Raw genomic sequence first — 21,485 nt, 5'->3', positions numbered from 1 at the left:
CATTGTCTGGCGCTCGCTCTGCCCTGAGGAGGGGACAGAGAGAGGGGGTCGGGCCATTGTGTTCAGTACTCAGCTCAGTCTTCCAGCACTAGTCAGACGGAAGGAGGAAACCTAGCAGGCACTGGGTAAGGGGTTAGGGGGGACTGGGCTGGGTGGGCGGCAAGAAGGCTGGGAGACTGGGGATGGGAAGAGGTGGGGGGGATGCTGGGGGAGTAGAGGTTTGGCGATATCGCTAGTGCCTTAGACACAGTAGGCACTTAATAATTATAAGTTGATTTGACTTGCTTGTGATTGTTAACAAGAGGGTAACGAAGGGCAGGGCAGGTGGGGCTAAGAAGGAGAGCCAGGAAGCTGATGTTCCCTAGGACTGTGCCCTTCTGGGGCTGTCCCTGAAGCCAGACGGGAGAGGTGGTGGGGGAAACTGGACCAGCTGGGTCATTGGCAAAGCCAGGAGTGGCTTCTCTCCTGGCTTCAGGAGCCCCTCCCTCAGTGAGGTATCCATGCTCGCTCAGGGTGCAGAAGAGACGGAGTCCCTGGGGTGAGCATGGGGTAAGTGTGGGAGTGACACCCCCATCTCCCTTCCCACCTCCATCCCCACATCTACATCTCTATCCTGGGCTAAAAGCTGGCCAGAAAGGGGCTAGTATTTGATGCAGTCTAGGGGCCGTGGGGGAGGAGTCCCCACTGGGGCGGTCAGGGTTGAACTCAGCATTGTTGTCATGGGGGTCCCCAGGCTGGGCCCCAGGGCTGGGAGAGAAAGGAGTTGGGGAGCTCCCACACTGGAGCTGTGAAATGGCACGGCCCCTACAGCCTGGTCCTTGAACCTATGACCCCTTCCTACCACCACCCCACCTGAACTGCTGCCTGACTCCAACCTCAGCCAAGACACTTCGCCTCCCTGGCCTTGGTTTCCTGGTTTGTACAGTGAGGGGGTGGGACCCTGTCAGCTCTGAGCATTCTTGATATTTTGGGCAGGACCTGCTACATCGTTTGCAGGGCCCAGTACGAAATGAAAGTGTGGAGCTCCTGGAACAAGATCAAGACTTTCAAGACGGCAGCAGCTGGGCATTAGACCGAGCGTGGGGACCTGCGTGACTGCGCAGGTCACATGCCCAGGAAGCCAGCCCTGGCTGTGGGCTCTGCAGGCTGCAGCAAGGGAGATGGCAGTGTAACTTGGGATCTGACTCCTGAGGCTCTGGTGCAAGACAAGGAGTGGTAGCGGCAGGGTGCCCTTCCTCCCCACCAGGCTCCTCCAGGGAACTAGACCAGAAAGCCCTTGTGGAGACAGGGGGTGGGACCTGTACCTGATGGCCTTTCTTCAGAGAGGTTTCTGTTTCCTCTTGAGTCAGGAATCACCCTAGAGGCACTGTTTCTTAGCCCATCGGAGCTAGAACTTGCCACCCCCCACCCTACACACTTGCCTTCTCCATGCAAGTGGCTCAGAGCTGAGTTTCCCCGACTAGGGCAGGAGTAGGACTCCTGAGAGACAGTGTAGCTAAGGGAGTCACTCTGGTATGAGGCAGATATGAGTTTAACTTGGCTTCTGGCTGTGTAACCTCCTTTGCCTCACTTTCTGTCATCTTTAAAATGGGATTATGGTGGTACCTAGCTAAAATTGTTGGGTAGACCAAAGCCTGATAATGCAGACTTCATATTCACTGGAGAGGCTGGGGAAAGGGAGACTTGTTGCCAGAAGGAGAATTCCTGGGTCTCTGGAGAAGGAGGAACTCGGCTCAGGGCATTGAATCTAACACTTCCAGAGAGGTGGGAATACGGCAAGGTCTGGGAGGGTGGGGCTGGAACCTCCTTCCCCAAGCCCCACCCACCCTATCAGAGCTCCTCCCAGAGACCCAGAAAAGACGATCTGTTCAAGCAGAGAGGTCCCAGAGCAGGTTAGGCTCTGAGGCGGGGTCTGGGTGGGAGTTTCCCTTGATTCTGAGAGTCTACAAAATGTTCTCTGTGTGGCTTAGACCATGGCTTCTCCCAAGGATCTGGCAACAAGACTCCATGAGAGTCTGGGGAAGTCTTAGGTAAGTCTTGATAGAAACAGTTGTCAGGAGGGGTTTGGCTGAGGCCAGCCCTCAGGGAAATTGAGGGAAAATGGGAGCAGAGGGAAAGGAAAGAAGGCTGAGCAGACTGATAAGGAATTCTTCTAAGAAGGAGCCTAGGCTGTCCCAACACCCTGTAGGCTTTGCTGTGGCAAGAGGGATGGAAGTTACCCTACAGGAAGGACTTCCTGACCATGAGGAATGTGCATTTAAGAAGGAGGTGGGTTATTTATCGGAGTCGGATTAGCCCTGGGGTGTCTGTGCTCTTTAACCAGCAGTCAGCTGGGCTCAGGCTGAGTGGGCAGGAAACTACCCACTTTATAGGTCATGAAGCCCTTGGTGTTAGATGCCTTATTAACCCTGGATTATGAGGTTCCCCCTGGAGCCTTCAGGGAGGGGGTGAGCAGCCATCATCAGGCGTTTGGGTACCCCAGAAGTAAGTTCAAGCTCAGATGGGAAATTTTCTGGGTTTCCCACTGGCCTGATGCTGCCTTAAGAGTGTTGGAGATAAGACTACAGAAGGAATTTCCACAGCAAAGCCATGGATAAGAGCTTAATGCAATTGTTTTATTTATTTATTAGATTTTTAGAGCCATTTTAAAAAATTGAAGTATAGTTAATTTACAGTGTCATATTAGTTTCAAGTGTACAGCAAAGTGATAGTTATGCATATATATATATATATATATATATATATATTCTTTTTCAGATTCTTATCCATTATAGGTTATTACAAGATAATGAATATAGTTCCCTGTGCTATACAGTAGGTCCCTGTTGTTTGCAATTGTTTTATTTTTTAAAGACTATGGCCCAGTTGGAAGTGGGAGGTTTGAAAGTTTAGATCACTGCAGGGACTTCCCAGTAGGTAAGAGTAGAGAGACCGCACCTTGTGGGTAAGTGGAAAGAGGAATATGAAAGACTGTGTCATGTCTCCTAGCTGGGAAGTCTTGAGCAAGAGGAGAAACCACTGCTAGTCTGGTTAGACTGGATGTGATGAGATATAGGGACAGGGGAATGGCTGAAATGACCCAGAAACTTTCTGGCCTTTTAAACTTTCTGGTTAGATGAGGTGAAAGACAGAGGTGTGCCTCCTTTTAGCCCCCTCCCAATCCACCAACTTCCGCCCAAGCCAGGGATCTGTCACAACTCGAGGTGGAAATTCTGGTTTCCCTTGCCCAGAGCTCCCAGTGCTGGCTTTGCCGCTATGGGTACCTGGAGCGCCGCACGCCTGGCCCAGCCAGGCTGAGCCTCCTGTCCCCTGCCTCTGGGGCCTGGGAACCCCCCTTCTTTATTCTCTTGGATGGCACCCACGCCCAAGAGTCTGGACATCTAGGTTCTGCACTGTGTCTGGCTCAAGGGTGAGATGAGATGGGTGGCTGGGGGGTGGCAGTCCCAGGGGAGGATTATGCAGAGGCCCAGGGAGATAGACAGCAGCAGCACAAGGACCAGGGAGAGAGGGGGCAGCTGCAGAGGCTGGGAGACAGCCAACCAGTCCCTGCCCTGGGCCACTTTCCGCACGATGCTGGTAGCCAGCCCTCCAGGCTGGACTCCCATCTCCTCCCTGCAAGAAGAGGCTTGTAGGCCTGAGAGTCAGCGACCTAAGCCCAGCTGGAGAGAGATCAGAGCAGGCTGATTCAGACCTGATCTGCTTGTTTGGGTCATCAGACGGTAGGGCTGTGTACGAGGCCATGGGTATCAACAGATCTGAAAGTGCCAGGAGAGTCACGTCTGAAGAATCTATATTGTGAGTGCAAGAATCTGCTCCCCAGAAAGTTCCCTGCCCAGGACCAGGCATTGGTTTGGGCTCTGGGCTATAGGAGGAGGGAAGGCAAAGAGGAAACAGCAAGAAAGACTTCCCTGAGAGTAAGGTGAGAAAAGGCAAAGTGGGGCTATTGGTGCAAAGAGATCAGAAGGGTGGGATGGGGAACAGCTGGACTCCTACCCGGAGGGGAGAGTGAGGCGGGATAAGGCCTGTGGGATGATGGAAGTGAGACTCTCTAAGGGCACTCTGGAGAGGAAACTGGCCCGTCTCTCTAGCATCCCCCCCACAATACACACTTCTGCTGCCTGGGGCTATCTGATTGGTTCCCAGGGAGGATGTGGTAAAGACTGCTCACCCAGAGAGTGGCGGCTGCCTGTTTCCCCAGAGCCTTCTGGTGACAGCCTCTGGCTGAGCATGGCCCTTCCAGCCCTGGGCCTGGACTCCTGGAGCCTCCTGGGCCTTTTCCTCTTCCAGCTGCTTTTGCTGCTCCTGCCACCACCGACGACTGCACGGGGTGACGGACAGGGGCCCACACCCAGGGTCAAATACTACGCAGGTAAGTGTCTGATGATCAGGAAGTGTGGGGACGGCAACACCGGGCTGACTGAGGAAGGAGTGAATGATGAAACTCACCTGGGGCAGAGATAGAGGAAAGGGAAGTGACGGGACCAGGGGGCCAGGGGCGTTGTGCCTTCTTGTTCACCAGAGTTGGTGATTTTTCTTTCCCTCCTTAAATGTCACTGTTATCAAACTGGCCACCTCAAACCCATAACTGCTTTCATGCCCTCAAGTGCCCCAAAGCCAAGGCCCCTGCCAGAAGAGCATCTGTGGGCCTGGTGACCCAGGACACACAACTGCACACATGATGCTGGACCACGTCATGCCCAGTACTGTGGACACCAAGAATACAAGAACTCAGTGTGGCCTGGCTGGGATACGGACCCTGGGACCCTTTAGGCACAGCTTGGCTGGTTTCTTACTGAGGCTGTGGTGACTGCTGGTCTCGCACCTCCAGGGAAAAGATTCAGGAGGGAACATGGGCCCTGTAGGAGTTGTAGGGGCAGTCTCCTGTGCACAGCTGTGTCTTTAGCGTCTTTCTGGGGCAACGCGGTAAAGGAAATGCATGTTGCCCGTTGATGGAGGGGCCTCTGTGTTGGGTGCTGGGATTACAACATAAACAGGGCTCAGCCCCTGTCCTCAAAGTGCTGATGGTCCCAAGGGGGAGGCAGATGAACCGACAACCACACTTTGGGGCGGTCAGTTCAGTAACAGAGGGGTGTATACAGTTCTGGGGAGGCTGGCCTCTCCAGCACCTTGCCACATGTTTCCCCAGCTCCTCCTCTTGGTTGGTCCTAAGAGTCTCTGAGCCTCCAAAGGTAACAATTAGCTAATCAGTCCTCTAACTAATGCAAAAGTACAAATGTGCTCATGAGAGAGGATTTCAGAAGCTCCTCCCCCCTTGCTGATGTGCCAGGGGACCAGGCACACACGCCCCACCTCTGCCACACCACGGTGATGGGGAGACCTCAGGGAACTTCCCACAACCAGATGGAATCCCATGCCCAGGTGACATCTAGGCACTTGCAGGAAACTTTGGAGAAAAACATTTCCTTTCTGTTCAGCCTATGGCAGTGATTCTTGTGGTGGAAATTTCCTGCAATAGAGGCGGGGAGGAAAGTGGGGCTGGTGAGTGGGTCCCCTACAACCCACAGCTACTTTGACACATAGTCCTATCTACATCTAGCTTTCCTGTCTGTGGCCGCCAACACCTTCCTGTCATCTCTCTGCCTTCTGCTCTCCCCACGAGTGAGGCCCAACGTGTCCTCCCCCACCGCAGCCCCCAGGCCTGGAAGAGCATCCACTGTGCCTCACTTTATTTCCCGTCCCTTTGTCTGTCTCTTGGGTACGGGCCACCCTCCCCCAGCCCCAGTCTGTCATTACCCTGTCTCTGGCTGCCTTTCCTCTCTACTATGAGCTCAACACACAAAGCTCCTATGGCTGCCAGCAGGGTGGGAAGAAGCGGGGAGCTGCCGATGAAGAGTGGGTCCAGTTGCCAAGGTCTGGGGAACACACTCTGCCAGCCCTTTTCTTCCCCTGATTTTATCTCAGAAATCATCTGCTTGCCCACTGACTTTTTTTTTTTTTTTTGCGGTACGCGGGCCTCTCACTGTTGTGGCCTCTCCCGTTGCGGAGCACAGGCTCCAGACGCGCAGGCTCAGCGGCCATGGCTCACGGGCCCAGCCGCTCCACGGCATGTGGGATCTTCCCGGACCGGGGCATGAACCCGTGTCCCCTGCATCGGCAGGCGGACTCTCAACCACTGCGCCACCAGGGAAGCCCTGACCACTGACTTCTCATCACTGTCTCCTCCTCCCCACCTCTCTACAGGGGATGGACGCAGAGCTCTTAGCTTCTTCCACCAGAAGGGCCTCCAGGATTTTGACACTCTGCTCCTGAGTGGTGATGGAGACACTCTCTATGTGGGGGCTCGAGAGGCCATTCTGGCTTTGAATATCCAGGATCCAGGGGTTCCAAGGCTGAAGAACATGGTGAGAGGCCAGGGGAAGGGCGTGGGCTGGGAGGGAGGAGGGGACCGACAGCTGCCCTGCGCTTGGGCTGCTTATGCATGAATAACCACCCAATTTGCTGTTACCTATAATCAGCAACAATCAGCAATTCTTTTTTTTGTTAATATTTATTTATTTTATTCTTTGGCTGCATTGGGTCTTCGTTACAGCGTGCGGGCTTCTCTCTAGTTGTGGCCCGTGGGCTCCAGAGCGCATGGGCTCTGTAGTTGCAGCACGTGGGCTCTCTGCTTGTGGCTCGCGTGCTTAGTAGTTGTGGTGTGCAGGCTTAGTTACCCTGCGGCATGTGGGATCTTAGTTCCCTGACCAGGGATTGAACCTGAGTCCCTGCATTGGAAGGCGGATTCTTAACCACTGGACCACCAGGAAAGTCCCCAACAATCAGCAATTCTTCGTATAAACATATATATATGATTGGTATAACAGACAAGAAACACTATAGTGGCCTCACTATTCATTGGTACCATGAATACTGGTTGAATACTATTAATTACTAAAATGGCTGATATGGAAATCATTGACATATGAGAGAAACATTGACTCAAATTATATCAATAATATGATATCCACCCACCGGTAGAAATCACTGAAGCTTCTGTGTTAAATTACAGCCACCCTACTCATGGGAACAACGTGAGGGAGAAAGGGAGAGGGAAGGATAAAAGGGAGGGAGGGAGCTAGCAATTACTGAGCATCTCCACGGTTTGTTTTTCTCAATGTGTGGTCTGTGGGCCACCTGCACACATGGGATGCCAATTAAAAATACAGATTCTGGGCTTCCCTGGTGGCACAGTGGTTAAGAATCTGCCTGCCAATGCAGGAGACACGGGTTTGAGCCCTGGTCCGGGAAGATCCCACATGCCGCGGAGCAACTAAGCCTGTGCGCCACAACTACTGAGCCTGCGAGCCACACCTACTGAAGCCCGTGTGCCTAGAGCCTGTGCTCCGCAACAAGAGAAGCCACCGCAATGAGAAGCCTGTGCACCACAAGGAAGAGTAGCCCCCACTCACCACAACTAGAAAAAGCCCGCAGGCAGCAACGAAGACCCAACGCAGCCAAAAATAATAAATTAATAAATAAATATAATTTTTTAAAAATACAGATTCTCTGAGGTGTGAGAAACTGACATTTTTAACAATTTCCCCAGGAAATGTGGTGGTTTTCTTTGCCAACTGCTGCTTTTATTACCGTGCATGGCATTAGGCGCTTTACATATGCTACCTAGTTGTGCCCTCCAGAAGCCTGTGCAGTTGACCAAGATCACTCAACCAGTAAGTGGCTGAGTCTAGATTCAAACTCAGGTCTGATTCCACAGGCCATGTTTTACCATGGAGCTGTGTCCTAATGAATAACAGTATCATCAGAGTAATAGCCAGGGTCACAAAGTGAGGTTATTATAGCCCACTAGCGTGTAACTAACCAATATGCCTGCTGGTGATTCACATCAGAGCCAAGCGGGGGATGGTAGGTCAGAGCTAGAGCTGAAGACCTCATTCCCTTTATCTCCCCTTTCCCAATGCCCCACTTCAGATACCCTGGCCAGCCAGTGACCGAAAAAAGAGTGAATGTGCCTTTAAGAAGAAGAGCAATGAGGTAAGTAGGGGTGGAGACACTGGGGCTCTGGTAGAGAACCCTGGTGTCCCTAGAGCATCACTGGATGATCAGGCAGGCAGCAGAGGATGCTTGTTTGCATGATAATTGCCTGCATCATGTTCTATAAAGACAGACAGGGACTGCCTCAGCATTGCCTAGCCCTTCTCCCTACTAGGGAGTGAAGGAGCAGCCTCTGGGGGCTCAGGAGTTTGGGGCAAGTGCCCTGGAGGCCTGAATTCTCTATCTCCCCCAGACACAGTGTTTCAACTTTATTCGTGTCCTGGTCTCCTTCAATGCCACCCATCTCTACGCCTGTGGCACCTTCGCCTTCAGCCCTGCTTGTACCTTCATTGTGAGTTATCTGGCACCAGCTCTCAGGCCCCAAGCATCCCTCCTCACGTCTACTCCCAGCTCATCCTCTGCAGCTCCGGAAAACTCTGGTTTTCCAGACGCAGGATACTTGTGAGCTTCCGGGCCCCAGACCAATTTTCCTCTACATCCCCTCCCCTCCCCCCCTCACGCCCCTCCTTTCCCAGACATGAGACTCTGGCGTTCTGGCCCCCCAGCCACTCCCCTTCTCTAGGAACTCCAAGATTCCAACCTGTTGCCCATCTCGGAGGACAAGGTTGTAGAGGGGAAAGGCCAAAGCCCCTTCGACCCCGCCCATAAGCACACGGCTGTCCTGGCAGGTGAGTATGAGGTTCCCTGGTCCACCCCAGCAACTGCTTTCCCTGGTCACTCTGTGACATATGGAATCTGACAATTTCCTGAAAAGCAGGGGACAGAGGGAGGAGAAGCCAGGAGCCTCGGAACACAAAATCAGAGGGAGAATCAGGTACCCCAAACATCAGCTCCTGCTGAAACTGCCACAAAGGAGGTGGAGCGAAATGGATATGGAGAGAGGCACAGAGGTGGGACGGTCCAGGAAGGGTCTCAGGCAGGGAAGAGGTCTGAGATTCAGTCATTTGTTCAACAAGTATGCTCTGTATGAATGCCCCCTCTGGTGTGCCAGGCATTGTGCTAGGAACTGTAGGGATTACAAAGAAGAAATCATGGTGCTGTGCCCTCCCAGACACAAACCATTACAGACTTCCCACCCTGGCTTCCTGAAGGCGGTGGACTTTGACTGAGTGGGACCTTGAAAGATAGGTAGATGGGCAGGGAAGGTGTTCCATGAAGAAAAGGGTAGGACTTAAGGTACGGAAACAAAACAAAGCCATCTTCGGGCAACAATGAGTGATTCTAACTGGCAAGTGGTTTAGCTGGGCATGGGAGGGAGGAGCCAGAGAAAAGTGCCAAAACACTGAAGGCCATAAGGTTGGCCATTCCCTGTGGGCAGAAGGACCTAAGAATGGTGCTCAGTGGGGGGCTGTGAGCTGGGCTTTGGGATTCCATAGGAAGGTGTAGAACACATGAAGGAGGCCAGAGACTGATGTGAATGCTGACAGGTCTGAGGAGGGCAGGGGCACCCTCCAACTGATGAGGTCTCCCCGCCTCTCCCCACACTAGATGGGATGCTCTATTCCGGCACCATGAACAACTTCCTGGGCAGTGAGCCCATCCTGATGCGCACACTGGGATCCCAGCCTGTCCTCAAGACGGACAATTTCCTCCGCTGGCTGCAACGTAAGGACCTGAGCCCCACCCAGCACAGGTCTGGCCCCCTTCCCCAAGTCCCGGAGACCTGGCACTGTGAACTGCTGTTAATTCACTCAACTCTCGTTTGTTGAGGCATAACAGTGTGCAAGGAAGTACTGTTAGGCATTGGCGGTACTGCAGGGAAGAAGACAAAACTCCCGTCCTCTTGAAACTTGCATCTTACATAAATAATTAAAGAAGTACCAGTCACTCCCCGCCCCCACCCCCCACCCATGGCTACGTCTCGACCAGCTGTGGGACCCGAGAGGTCATGTCTCCTGTCCTCCAGAGCCAAGGGTTTTCACAAAGGGGAAGCCAGGGCATCCAGGTGCTCCATCTCTTAGCCCATCTGCCCCGCCCCTGCAGCGGACGCCTCCTTCGTGGCAGCCATCCCTTCGACCCACGTCGTCTACTTCTTCTTCGAGGAGACAGCCAGCGAGTTTGAGTTCTTCGAGAAGCTCCACACATCCCGGGTGGCCAGAGTCTGCAAGGTCTGCAACCTGGGCGGGAGGCGGGGCTGGCTGTGGAGAAGCCAATGGGGAGATGGCAGAGGCGGGGCTGAGCACTTAGGGACCAATGGGAGTGAGGGGCGGGGAAGAGGGCGAGGTCACGTGGGGCAGGGGTCGTCCCCTGACTCCTCTGGTGCCCCTAGAACGACGTGGGCGGCGAAAAGCTGCTGCAGAAGAAGTGGACCACCTTCTTGAAGGCCCAGCTACTCTGCGCCCAGCCAGGGCAGCTGCCCTTCAACATCATCCGTCACGCTGTCCTGCTGGCAGACAATTCCTCCACCGATCCCTATGTCTACGCTGTCTTCACCTCTCAGTGGTGAGCAGCCAGGCGGGAACGTGGCGGCTGGAAGCGGGATTACGGGTCAGCACCCTTGTTGCCCTGGCCCGCCAGGGAGGGTAGGAACTGATGTGAGCCGAGCACATACTCCACACTTCACATACGAAGGCATTTGATCGTCACCGTCTCCCAGGAATTTGACTCATGCCCTTAATGTAGATGGGAAAAATAAAGCTCAGAAAGGTTCTTATTAGTTTATATCCTGCCTGGTTCCAAAAAGGATAGGAGGCAGCTTACAAAAGGCAAACATTAAAATAAAATAAAATCCATGAGGAAATGGAAATAAAAGGAGAATAAGAGAACCCAGGGATCCGGTCAGCACATTACACATGTGCTTTACAAATGTGCAGTCCTGGGATGTCGGCACAGATTTAGCTCTGAGCTTCCTAATGGTCAGAGCAAAGAGTGAAACACCACCAGCGACATAAGATAAAAATACAGTCATTGCTTGGAGGCTGAGAAAGTTTAACTTACTTGCTGTGGTCTGGGATCTGCTGACAATATGTCAGGTATCAAAGATATCTGTTGTAAGCAGGGTCTGGTATCTATGGCATCCAGAACTGAGAATATGGTGTATGTCACAGGTTAAAGAGAACAGGAGAGACCTTTTGTCTCCACAGACCAAGGCTGAAGGAATAAAAATAGTTGTAGTTAGGCTCTGGTTGGTTATCTGAGGACCAGGAATACATGGGATCCCCAAGGAGGAACACTTCATCTGGAGCCTGTTGGGCAGCTGGTTATACTGCTCCTCCCATAGGGGCCCAGTCTGGGCAGGCCAGGCAGGAGACACCCCAGGGCATGAGCCCCATTTAATTCTCATTAAAGATAATCACACCTCAGATCCTAAGATGGGCTAGAGTCTGGGGCTCTCCTAGCCCTTATCACCACAGCTGGGGGCTGACCCAGCCCTTCATCCTCCTGCCCTTCTGGGGTTTCTCACCAAGGGTGGGCCACGGTTGGAAGGGGAGCTTCCTGGTATAGCAGAGGAGGTTACAGACAATGTCCCCTCTGGCTTTCTCCAGGCAGGTTGGTGCGACCAGGAGCTCTGCTGTCTGTGCTTTCTCACTCAAGGACATCAAGCATGTCTTTGAGGGGAAGTATAAGGAATTAAACAAAGAGACTTCACGCTGGACTACTTACGGGTTCTCTGATATCAGTCCTCGGCCAGGCAGCGTGAGTACTACCCATCCCACTGAGCAAACCCTGCCTCCCCAGATACATAATATGCATGTCAAAGTACCTATCACGGCATAATAAATGCCCAATAAATGCTAGTGTTCCCCGCACCCCCAGGTCCTGTCTGCTCAGATATTCACCCATTCTGGCTGCCCACATTCCACATGTGCCCAACCCCATCCTAAACACAGAGCAGCACCTCTTCACCCCAGCTGAGTGCACCCCAAATACCTGGGTATATCACTAAGGAAACGGGCTGTGCCAAGGACTGTCTTGGGCATCTTCACCTGCATTTCTTATTTAACTTTTGTTTTTTGATCAGAGTGTATATGTACAGCATTTAAACAATCATATAGATTTACATGGTTAGTTACAAAAAACAGCCCTGTTTCCTATCCTCAGCACTTTTTCCTCTCTAGAGACAACCACCTTCAACTCTTTTAGCTGATTCTTTTGATATTTATCTCTAAATCTTGAAATACTTTTCTTGCTACTTCTTGATGTTTCAGTGTCAGGCAGTGTCTATTGAATTCCCATTCTGGATGGTGAGGATTTAACCATGTCCCCCACCTGCACTCAGCGATGTGCTAAAACTGGCTTGCAGCAACTAGCAAGAACCCTTTGTGCATCTCTTTACAAATCCGAATTCAGTGACAATACATTGATAGCTTGAAATCAGCCATGGTGGGAATAATACATCATGGAAATCAGCAAGCACTTCAAATCAGAGGTCCCCCCACTCGTCGTTCCCCAGAGCTGCCTTATCAACACACCACTGCACCCACTCCTCATCTCCCAACATTGTTTTATAGTAATTTGGTTAAATCAATATTTGTATTATGATTCATTATTCACAACTGAGCCAGGTAGTAAGACATGATTATTTTTCCTTTTTGCATAATTTAAAATTTTTCCCTGGGGTTAGTAATTATCTTGATTATTATTTTTTTTTTTTGCTTTGTTTTCTAAGCTCTTATCTTTAATTCAACCCCAAACTCTTCCTCAGTTATCTGAATCTCTTTTAAAAACAGATCCATTATGTATTCTAAGAGTTTCATCTTCCTGGAGATCCTTCCTATCTGCTGTAGTCTGTACTACATCTACATCTTAACTACATCCGGGACACAGCTGCCATCCTGGAATCTCCCTTCCTCATCATTCTGGGCATTCCCTTTGCCTCTTCCTTGTGACAATCTGGTGTTTCTTGCATCCCACAACTTCCTCTCTTTTCTTTTTTTTCACTATCTCATTTTAGTGGAGATTCCCGGAAAGGGATACATGACAGGTAAATTTTTTTGAGACCTTGAATGTCTGAATATGTCTTTATTCTACATTCACGTTTGATAGTTTGCCTAGGTGTATCTAATTCGAGACTAGAAATGATTTTCCTTCCAAACTTTGAAGGCTTCCTCTATTATCTTCTAGCTTCCAATGCTGCTGTTGAGAAGTCTAAAGCTATTCTGATCCCCAGCTCTTTGAATGTCACCTGTTTTTCTTTTTCTCACTGGAATCTTGTAGTACCTTTTTTGTGTCGCTGGTTGTTTTGAAATTTCATGATTGTGCCTTGACGATATCTGTTTATTCATTGTCTGGACATTCAATTTGCCCCTTAAGCCTGGAATTTTAGTTCTTTCAGTTCTAAGAAGTTTTCTTGAACTATTTCCTCCTGTTCCCTTTTCATTCAACAAATATTTTTTGAGGCCACCTGTCACTGTTCTAGGCACTGGGGATATAGCAGTGAACAAAATAGACAAAAGTCTCTTTCCTCATGGAGCTGACATTCTAATGTCAGAAGGTTTTTTCACTTCTTTCTGGACCTCCTGGACTAGTCCTCTACCTTTTAAAATCCTTTAAAAGATTTTTTCCATGTCTTTGGTTTTGTTCTACTTTCTGAGAGAGTATCTCAATTTTATCTTCTGATCCTTCTATCAGATTTTTAATTTCTGCTATCAGATATTTAATTTACTAGATTTTTTGAGCTTTGAATATGTCTTTTATAAACATGTTCCATTATAGAGAATTTTAAATATATAAAAAGTGAACAGAATAGTGTAATGGACCTCCGTACAACCGTCAGCCAGCTTCAACTCATAGCCGATCAAACTGTTTCATCTATACCCCACCCACTTCTCCTCTTATTATTTTGAAGCAAATTCTGGTCATTGTATCATTTCATCTGTATTAGTTTCCTGTGGCTGCCATAACAAATTACCACAAACATGGTGGTGTGAAACAACAGAAGTTTATTCTTTCACAGTTCTGAAGGCCAGGTGTTTGAAATCAAAGTGTCAGCAGGGTTGGTTCCTTCTGGAGGCTCTGAGGGAGAATCTATTCTATGCCTCACTCTGAGCTTCTGGTTGGCTGCTGGAAACCTTTGGTGTTCCTTGGCTTGTAGGCACATCACTCCAATCTCTGCCTCTGTCATCACTTTGCCTTATCTCTGTATGTCTCCTCCACTTCTCTTATACAGACACTTGTCATTGGATTTAGAGCCCATTGTAATCCAGAATGAGTCATCTTTTTTAAAAAAATATTTTATTTATTTATTTGGCTGCGTTGGGTCTTAGTTGCTGCATGCAGGATCTATCATCGCATTGCACGGGCTTCTCTCTAGTTGTGGCATGCAGGTTTTCTCTTCTCTAGTTGTAGTGCACAGGCCCCAGGGCGTGTGGGCTCTGTAGTTGTGGCACACGGGCTTAGCTGCCCCGCGGCATGTGGGAACCTAGTTCCCTGACCAGGGATCAAACCCACGTCCCTTGCATTAGAAGGCAGATTCTTTACCACTGGACCACTAGGAAAGTCCCCAGAATGAGTCATCTTAAGATTTTTAATTATGTATACAAAGACCCTTTCTGCAAATAAAGTCACATTCACAGGTTTTAGATGGACATGGCTTTTGGGGGGCTACCATTCATCCCATTACCTCATCCATAAATATTTTAGTATGTATCTTCAAAGGATAAGGGCTTTGAAAACAACAACAACATAGCCATAGTACCATTATCACACCAAAAAATTAGTAATAGTTCCTTAATCTAATATGCATTTAGTGTTCAAATTTCTAATAGTCTCACAGATATCATAAGGGTTTTTAAAAACTATGGTTTGTTTATTGGAATCAAAATCCAAATAAGATCTGTAAATTTGGATTGGTTGTTCTTTTCAGTCTCTTTTAGTCTGTATGTTCCCTTTCCAACTTCTTTTTTTCTCTTGCAATTTATTTGTTATGTAGAATTTTCCACAATCTGGATCTTGATTTTGCATCTCTGTGATGGAGCTTAAGTATTTTCTGTAAATTGGTTGGTGTTTGGATCTAGAGATGTAATCAGATTAAAGTTTGATTTTCGGGAAAAAAACTACCTCATAGTGGTAGTGTGGTCTTCTTTCAGGAAGTATGTAGCCTCTGGCCACACTCTTTGAAATAACAACTCCTCTTTTGTAGCATTATGTTCTTGTTTCATGGGTATATTATCTTCATACTTATCTCTCTTAAGATAGTAATGATATTTTGCTGTGGTTTTCTTTTCTCTGAGTCATTTCTGTTTCTTCTTAGGTTTTTGCTTATTCATTTTTTCCATTTCCTTGTTTTGATCTCTTTCATGTTCATGGTTTCACTCACATATCTGGTAATCCTTGGCTATCTACTCATATTTAAGAGGGAGGGGACCATGAAGCTGTTTGGAAACTCTGCACCCTGGGCATGACTTGGCAACTTGAGCTCTGTGATAGCTCCACTGAGAATGGTCTGGCTGGACTGCTTTGTTGGGGATCTTCAATGTCAATATCTTTAAGTCTTTCCTCTTGGACCTCTAGTCAGTTTTCCTGGAGTAGATTCTTCCAGTCTTCTGCCTGGAGGGAGATGGTCTGGCTCCTGGTGTCTGGGAGCCATGGGGAAAGAGGGCTGGGTGTGGGGGAAGAGTCTCAGCAGGTACTGTGTCTACTTGGATTTAATCCCCTGCTTTCATGGTGGTGTCACCCATCTCTGCTGTACTCCATTCAGAGTCCCTCTGTCTTACCCTCTCCAGAGAATAAACCTCCAGTTTGGGGCTAGGGTATGGAAGGGTCAGTCACTCAGTGGCACGGAGCTGGGAGGAAATCTGCCTACTTCTTAAAGAGACTTTCAAATAATCTTCTTTATTCAGCCCCTCCTTTGCCCCATTTCCAGAGGTGACTGGGGCCACTAATCCATGAACTTCAGGAATTCTGCCTTATAAATCAGATAGTTTGGGGTTATCCCTGGGCTGGCTTAAGAAGATTCTTTTATCCTGCTAAATCTTTTCCTATTTGTTCATTTGCTTTCCACCTTCCAAAATGTGGCTGCTTTTGCCTCCTCTCCTGTTCTCCCCATCCCTGTAGGTTTGTGTCTTTAAAAAAAAAAAAAAATCCCTTTGGGAGGAAGTGAGAGTAAGTGCCTATGCTCATTCTGGCATCAAAATGAAATACAGATGTTATTACATCACTTTACAGATGAGGAAGTTGCAACTCATAGAGGTGGGGTAACTTGTCTGAGGACATATCTTGTAGGTGACAGAGCTGGGGCTTGTGTTAAGACAGTGCTCTTGGAAACGGAGGACAAGAATCGTGACCAAAGATCAGGACACAGGTGTCCCAAAGCCACAGTATGCTGGTGTTGGCAGGGCCTTTTGAGAACAGCTGGTCCAACCCCCTCATTTTATGAGTAGGAAAAAGAAGGCCCAGAATGGAGAAGGGATTCTCCCAGAGTCACGCATCAAATTCATGCCACACCATGATGAGAAACACTCCCTGTTCACCACCCCCTTCTGTGACATCATTCATTCAATTACTGACTCAGCGAACATTTACTGGGCACCAACTGTGTGCCAGGTCCTGTGTTAAGCCTGGACTTAACAGATATGAGTTCAAGGTGGTCCTTGTCTGCAAGGGACCCTCACTCTACTTCCTGCTGGTGGCCAGGCATCCTTGGTGAAGGTGATGGTGGAGGAAAATAATGACAGCTAATGTTTATGAAATACTTTATGCCAAGCACTGTTCTAATTACTTTTCATGTGTTGGTGCATTGCATCCTCACAGCAAGCCTGTGATGTGTTGGTAATAGGCCCATTACACTGTTAAGGAACCTCAGGCACGCTCAATTCAGAGGCTGGAATTCAAAGCCAGGCAGTTCCCGAGTCCAGCTTTAATCCCCATCCTGAAATGAGGACTGCCAAGAGGAAAGGAGGCAAAGGATATTAGCCAAGGGGGAGGGAGGGAGGGAAGAGGCAATGGGTGAGTTGAAGGAAGGAGAAAGCTGACCTGATCTGCCTCCTTCCCCTTCAGTGCTTGGAGGGCCCCTCCTCTGATAAAGCCTTGACCTTCATGAAGGACCATTTCCTGATGGATGAGCCGGTGGTGGGGACACCCCTGCTGGTGAAGTCTGGTGTGGAGTACACACGGCTTGCGGTGGAGACAGCCCAGGGCATCGACGGGAATAGCCATCTGGTCATGTACCTGGGCACCAGTGAGTAAAGGGCTGAAGGCCCTCAGGGGACCAGAGCAGGGACTGCAGCTCGGGCTGAGGAGGGAAACCTTTGAGTTCATTGACTCAGGCATTCATTCAACAAATGTTTTCTGAGCACCTACTTTGTGCCTGGCACCCTGCTAGGCTCTGAAAATACAGTGGGTCCTGTAAAATACAGAGAAGGTCCTGTCCCTACCTTCTCTGAGCTTTCAGTCTGGTGGGGGAGAGAAACATGGAGGGCTTTGGTGGCCTTAGCAAGAACTGTTTATCTTATGGGGAAGACATGCTAGAGAGGTGAAGAGTGAGGGAGGATAGAGGGGGAGCTGGAAACAGCGAGAGTAGAGATCACAGATCATGCTTCAGGAAGCTTGGCTGTGAAGGGGAAGAGGGGAAGGGGAGGTAACTGGAGGAGGGCGTGGGATCCAGCCAGCAATCTTTTTAAAGATGGGAAAGATCGTCAGGATCCGGTAGAGAGGGGGATGGCGAAGAGATGGGCAGGTGAGGGGCTAAATGGCAGGTTAAGTTGCAGAGGCAGCAGGAAGCCTGGTTCTAGGACCAGGGGGAGGGACTGGTCGTGAGTGGGGGAGGTACAGACCTCTGCTGGGATGGGAGTGAAGGAGTAGAAGAGGGGATAAGACAGGAAGGGGAAATGTATAGACTTGATGGGGGAAATGGGCAAGACATAGAGGGAGCTCTTTTGTGAAGGCTTTTGTGTTTTCTACGAAGTAGGAGGACACAGGGTCATGAGTGAGGGGCGGGGTGGGGGGAGATTGAGGGGTAGAAAAGGTGGGAGGTTTGAGGAGAGAGGAAAAGATTCAAATATTCATCGTAGAAAGAAGGAGAGGGACTTCGCTAGTGGCACAGTGGTTAACAATCCGCCTGCCAATGCGGGGGACACGGGTTTGATCCCTGGTCCGGGAAGATCCCACATGCCACGGAGCACCTAAGCCCGTGCACCACAGCTACTGAGCTTGCACTCTAGAGCCCGCGAGCCACAACTACTGAGCCCGTGCTCCTAGAGCCCACGCTCCACAACAAGAGAAGCTACCACGATGAGAAGCCCGCACACCACAATGAAGAGTAGCCCCCGCTCGCTGCAACTAGAGAAAGCCTGCGTGCAGCAATGAAGACCCAACGCAGCCAAAAATAAATAAATTTATTAAAAAAAAAAAAAGAGAAAAAAGGAGAGACAGTCTGCGGGGGAGATGGGGAAGATTGCCAAGCATATGTTATATTGAGGGCCTGGCTGAGGTGGATGACCTTGAGCTTTAGTGGAAGAAACCCATCAGGTTCATTCATTCTTTTAGGACATCAGCTGTGCATATATTGGGTACACAATAGAGAACAAAACAGACAAAAATCTAGCTCCTTTTTGGAGTGCGTGGGGACAGACAATAAACATTCTGAAGAGTCAATTACTGGGTACATTATGAGATTAGAAAATAAATGGAGCGGAGTGTGGCCAGGAATGCCAGTTGGGGTGGCAGTAATTTTTAAAAGGGCGGTCAGGGTAGAACTCACTGAAGTGCCTTTGAGTAGAGACACTTGATGGAGGTGAGGGAGGCTGGTGATGTGATTTTCTACAGAAGTGCTCAGCAGCCCACTTCCCCATGTCCATGGAGAAAGGGGACGGTTGGGTTCCTCCAGGCATGGAGTTCTATCAGGCAGTTGCAAAGGAAGGGCCGAGAGGCAAGGGATTTCCAGCCATTTACAAGCAAGCTCCATCTCCGTGGCCTAGAGGGAAACGGTCTGACAGATCTGTGTCCAGTGCACACTTCAGAAGGAACTTTCTGACAGCTGGGGAAGCCATCTGGAGTCAGAGAGGGAGCACGAGAGGGGTGTGTAGATGGGGTCAGACAATTTCAGCTCTCTCTGTCTCTTCACAGGCACAGGGTCCCTCCACAAGGCTGTGGTGAGTGGGGACAACAACGCTTATCTGGTGGAGGAGATCCAGCTGTTCCCTGACCCTGAGCCTGTTCGCAACCTGCAGCTGGCCCCCACCCAGGTGGGAAGGGACCTGACCCTCAGATGGCCTTCTAGTGGGGCAGACCTTGGGTGCTGGGTTCTTCCTAGGTGTGGCGAGGACGCCCTGACACTCTCCATCTTTCTTCCAGGGCGCAGTGTTTGCAGGCTTCTCAGGAGGCATCTGGAGGGTTCCCCGAGCCAACTGTAGTGTCTACGACAGCTGTGTGGACTGTGTCCTTGCCCAGGACCCTCACTGTGCTTGGGACCCAGAGTCCCAAATCTGCCGCCTCCTGCCCACCCCCATCCCGTGAGTGCCAGTTACCCAGCTTATGGTCTTCCTCTTTCCAGGTGCTACTAACACATTGCCTGCAAGATTCCCCCGGCCTGTGGGGGGCTCCTTCAGGGATGGAGTTGCATCAGGCAGTCCACTCTGGGCTTCTCTTCCCCTCCTCTCTGTTCTACCTAGTCTCCCAGACCCACCTTCTTCCCCCCTGCACTTCGCTCTCTTGCTCCCTCCTCCTCCCACTCTTGGCTGTTTCAAGGGATAATTTTTGCTTTCCCTGCCTTCTCAGGAAGTCCTGGAAGCAGGACATGGAGCGTGGGAACCCAGAGTGGGCATGTGCCAATGGCCCCATGGGCAGGAGCGGAAGGCCTCGGAGCCGCCCCCAAATCAGTGAGTGTGGGACCAGGGGAGGCACAAAGGCTCGGGAGGACTTCTGGGAGGGGATGGGCATTTCTGCCTCAGTTTCTCCCCCAGCACCTGCCTGGCTTGAGACCTGATACCCAGAGTTGGAATGGATTGGGATGTAGGCTGTAGGGAGGAGGGATAGGAATTCTAAGCTGGGATTCAGGGTTGGGGTTGAAGTTGCTTCTGGTGTCAGAGTTGCAGTCAGATGGACTGGGGAGGTTAGTATGGGGCCCAGACTGGAGATAGGAAAGGGGTCAGAGTTGAGTTTAGGAGTTGAAATAGAAGTTGGAGGTGGGATTTGGGGCTCACATGTCGGGTAGAGACTCCCTCCTGCCTGCTCTCTCCTTAACCTTTGGCCCCTTTCCCTTACCTACAGTTAAAGAAGTCCTGGCTGTCCCCAACTCTATCCTGGAGCTCCCCTGCCCCCACCTCTCAGCTCTGGCCTCTTACCACTGGAGTCACGGCACAGCAGCAATCCCGGACATCTCTTCCACAGTCTACCATGGCTCCCTCTTGCTGCTACTGCGAGATGGGGTGGGGGGTCTCTATCAGTGCTGGGCCACTGAGAATGACTTCTCATACCCTGTGGTCTCCTACTGGGTGGACAGTCAGGACCAACCCCTGGCCCTGGATCCTGAACTGGCGGGCATTCCCCGGGAACGCATGGAGGCCTCGCTGACTGGAGTCGGTGGTGGGGCTGCGCTGGCTGCCCCGCGGTCCTACTGGCCCCACTTCCTCACCGTCACTGTACTCCTTGCCTTAGTGCTTTCAGGAGCCCTCATCCTCCTCCTCGCCTCCCCTTTGGGGGCACTCCGAGCCCGGGGCAAGGTCCAAGGCTGTGGGACCCTGCCCCTCGGGGAGAAGGCCCCATTGAGCAGGGAGCAGTGCCTCCAATCCCCCAAGGAATTCAGGACCTCTGCCAGTGATGTGGACGCTGACAGCAACCTCCAGGGCACTGAGGTGGCTTAAACTCTGGGTACAAGCTGGAGCTGTCGGGTAGGGCAGGGCGCCTGGCCGTGCTGGCTGGGGGTACCGGGAGCAGTGCAGCCCTGACTAGGGTGGGCGTAGCACAAAAGACCACCTTCCTCCCACAAGAGGACCTTCTCTGCCATTCTGTGCCACCGATAGCACTCAGTGGGACTGGGCACAGCGGTCTGGCTCCCCTATGGGACTCCCTTCTGCCAAGCACGTGGCCTCTCTAATGGGGGCTGCCCCAGGCCTGGACCTAGGCTATGATAGGAGGACCTAGAGAGGATCCTTCAGTTCTGGCCATTCCGGGATCTTCCAGAAACATACTGCTACAAGAGACCCTAAAACACCAAACACCTAAGCAACTGTAAGATAGCACACCACACCTGGAGACTCCACTCTAAAAGCAGCTGCCACCTTGGACACCAACACTCCCCTCTCCCAAGGCTCTCCAGGACTCTGCAGGGAGCTGCTCCCTTCCTGCTCCCCTTATCAACTCAACCAGGGAGGTCTTTCCTGAAGTCTCACCTCCTTCCATCTTGCTTCAGTTGGGGGCAGATTTAACCCCTTCTGGCCTGGCTAGAACACAGGGGTAATCTGAGCCTTGTTCACTCCTTTTCCCTGACTGACCCCTGCACCCCTTTCCTCTCCCCTCTCCTTTGTTTTGGGATTCAAAAACGACTTGTCACAGACAGTTTATTTTTTATTAAAAAGACAAAGCTTATGACTGGT

The 21,485-nt window shown here is 50.6% G+C and overlaps 1 protein-coding gene across 3 annotated transcripts; it reads left to right on the top strand.

Annotated features, from left to right (window-relative positions):
- The first annotated feature begins 1,900 nt into the window (after positions 1 to 1,900).
- Positions 1,901 to 21,477, top strand: SEMA4A (semaphorin 4A). 3 transcript variants are annotated; one of them, XM_022559418.2, is made up of 15 exons: positions 1,901 to 2,030; positions 4,199 to 4,369; positions 6,202 to 6,362; positions 7,930 to 7,992; positions 8,246 to 8,344; positions 8,576 to 8,681; positions 9,502 to 9,618; positions 9,997 to 10,121; positions 10,283 to 10,455; positions 11,499 to 11,649; positions 16,951 to 17,131; positions 19,018 to 19,136; positions 19,246 to 19,403; positions 19,669 to 19,769; positions 20,161 to 21,477. In XM_022559418.2, the coding sequence occupies exons 2-15, from the start codon at positions 4,228 to 4,230 to the stop codon at positions 20,751 to 20,753; spliced, it is 2,289 nt and encodes a 762-aa protein (XP_022415126.2). In that variant the 5' UTR covers positions 1,901 to 2,030; positions 4,199 to 4,227; the 3' UTR covers positions 20,754 to 21,477. The 3 variants fall into 3 exon arrangements, with proteins under 3 accessions (XP_022415126.2, XP_089769790.1, XP_022415127.2); XM_089913664.1 differs by lacking the exon at positions 1,901 to 2,030 and adding an exon at positions 3,319 to 3,409; XM_022559419.3 differs by lacking the exon at positions 1,901 to 2,030 and adding an exon at positions 3,702 to 3,919.
- Positions 21,478 to 21,485: the final 8 nt, after the last annotated feature.

The sequence above is a fragment of the Delphinapterus leucas genome, chromosome 1, assembly GCF_059928025.1.
Source record: "Delphinapterus leucas isolate spDelLeu-1000000601 "Yukka" chromosome 1, BTC_Dleu_Yukka2, whole genome shotgun sequence".
Lineage (NCBI taxonomy): Eukaryota > Metazoa > Chordata > Mammalia > Artiodactyla > Monodontidae > Delphinapterus > Delphinapterus leucas.
Note: the sequence above shows the minus strand (reverse complement) of the source record. Positions and strands in the feature narration are given on the sequence as shown.

Coding starts and splice junctions, on each gene's coding strand:
- SEMA4A (XM_022559418.2), top strand. CDS start 4,228: ATGGCCCTTCCAGCCCTGGGCCTGGACTCCTGGAGCCTCCTGGGCCTT. Junction 7,993..8,245: donor TTAAGAAGAAGAGCAATGAG/GTAAGTAGGGGT, acceptor TATCTCCCCCAG/ACACAGTGTTTCAACTTTAT. Junction 10,122..10,282: donor GGGTGGCCAGAGTCTGCAAG/GTCTGCAACCTG, acceptor TGGTGCCCCTAG/AACGACGTGGGCGGCGAAAA.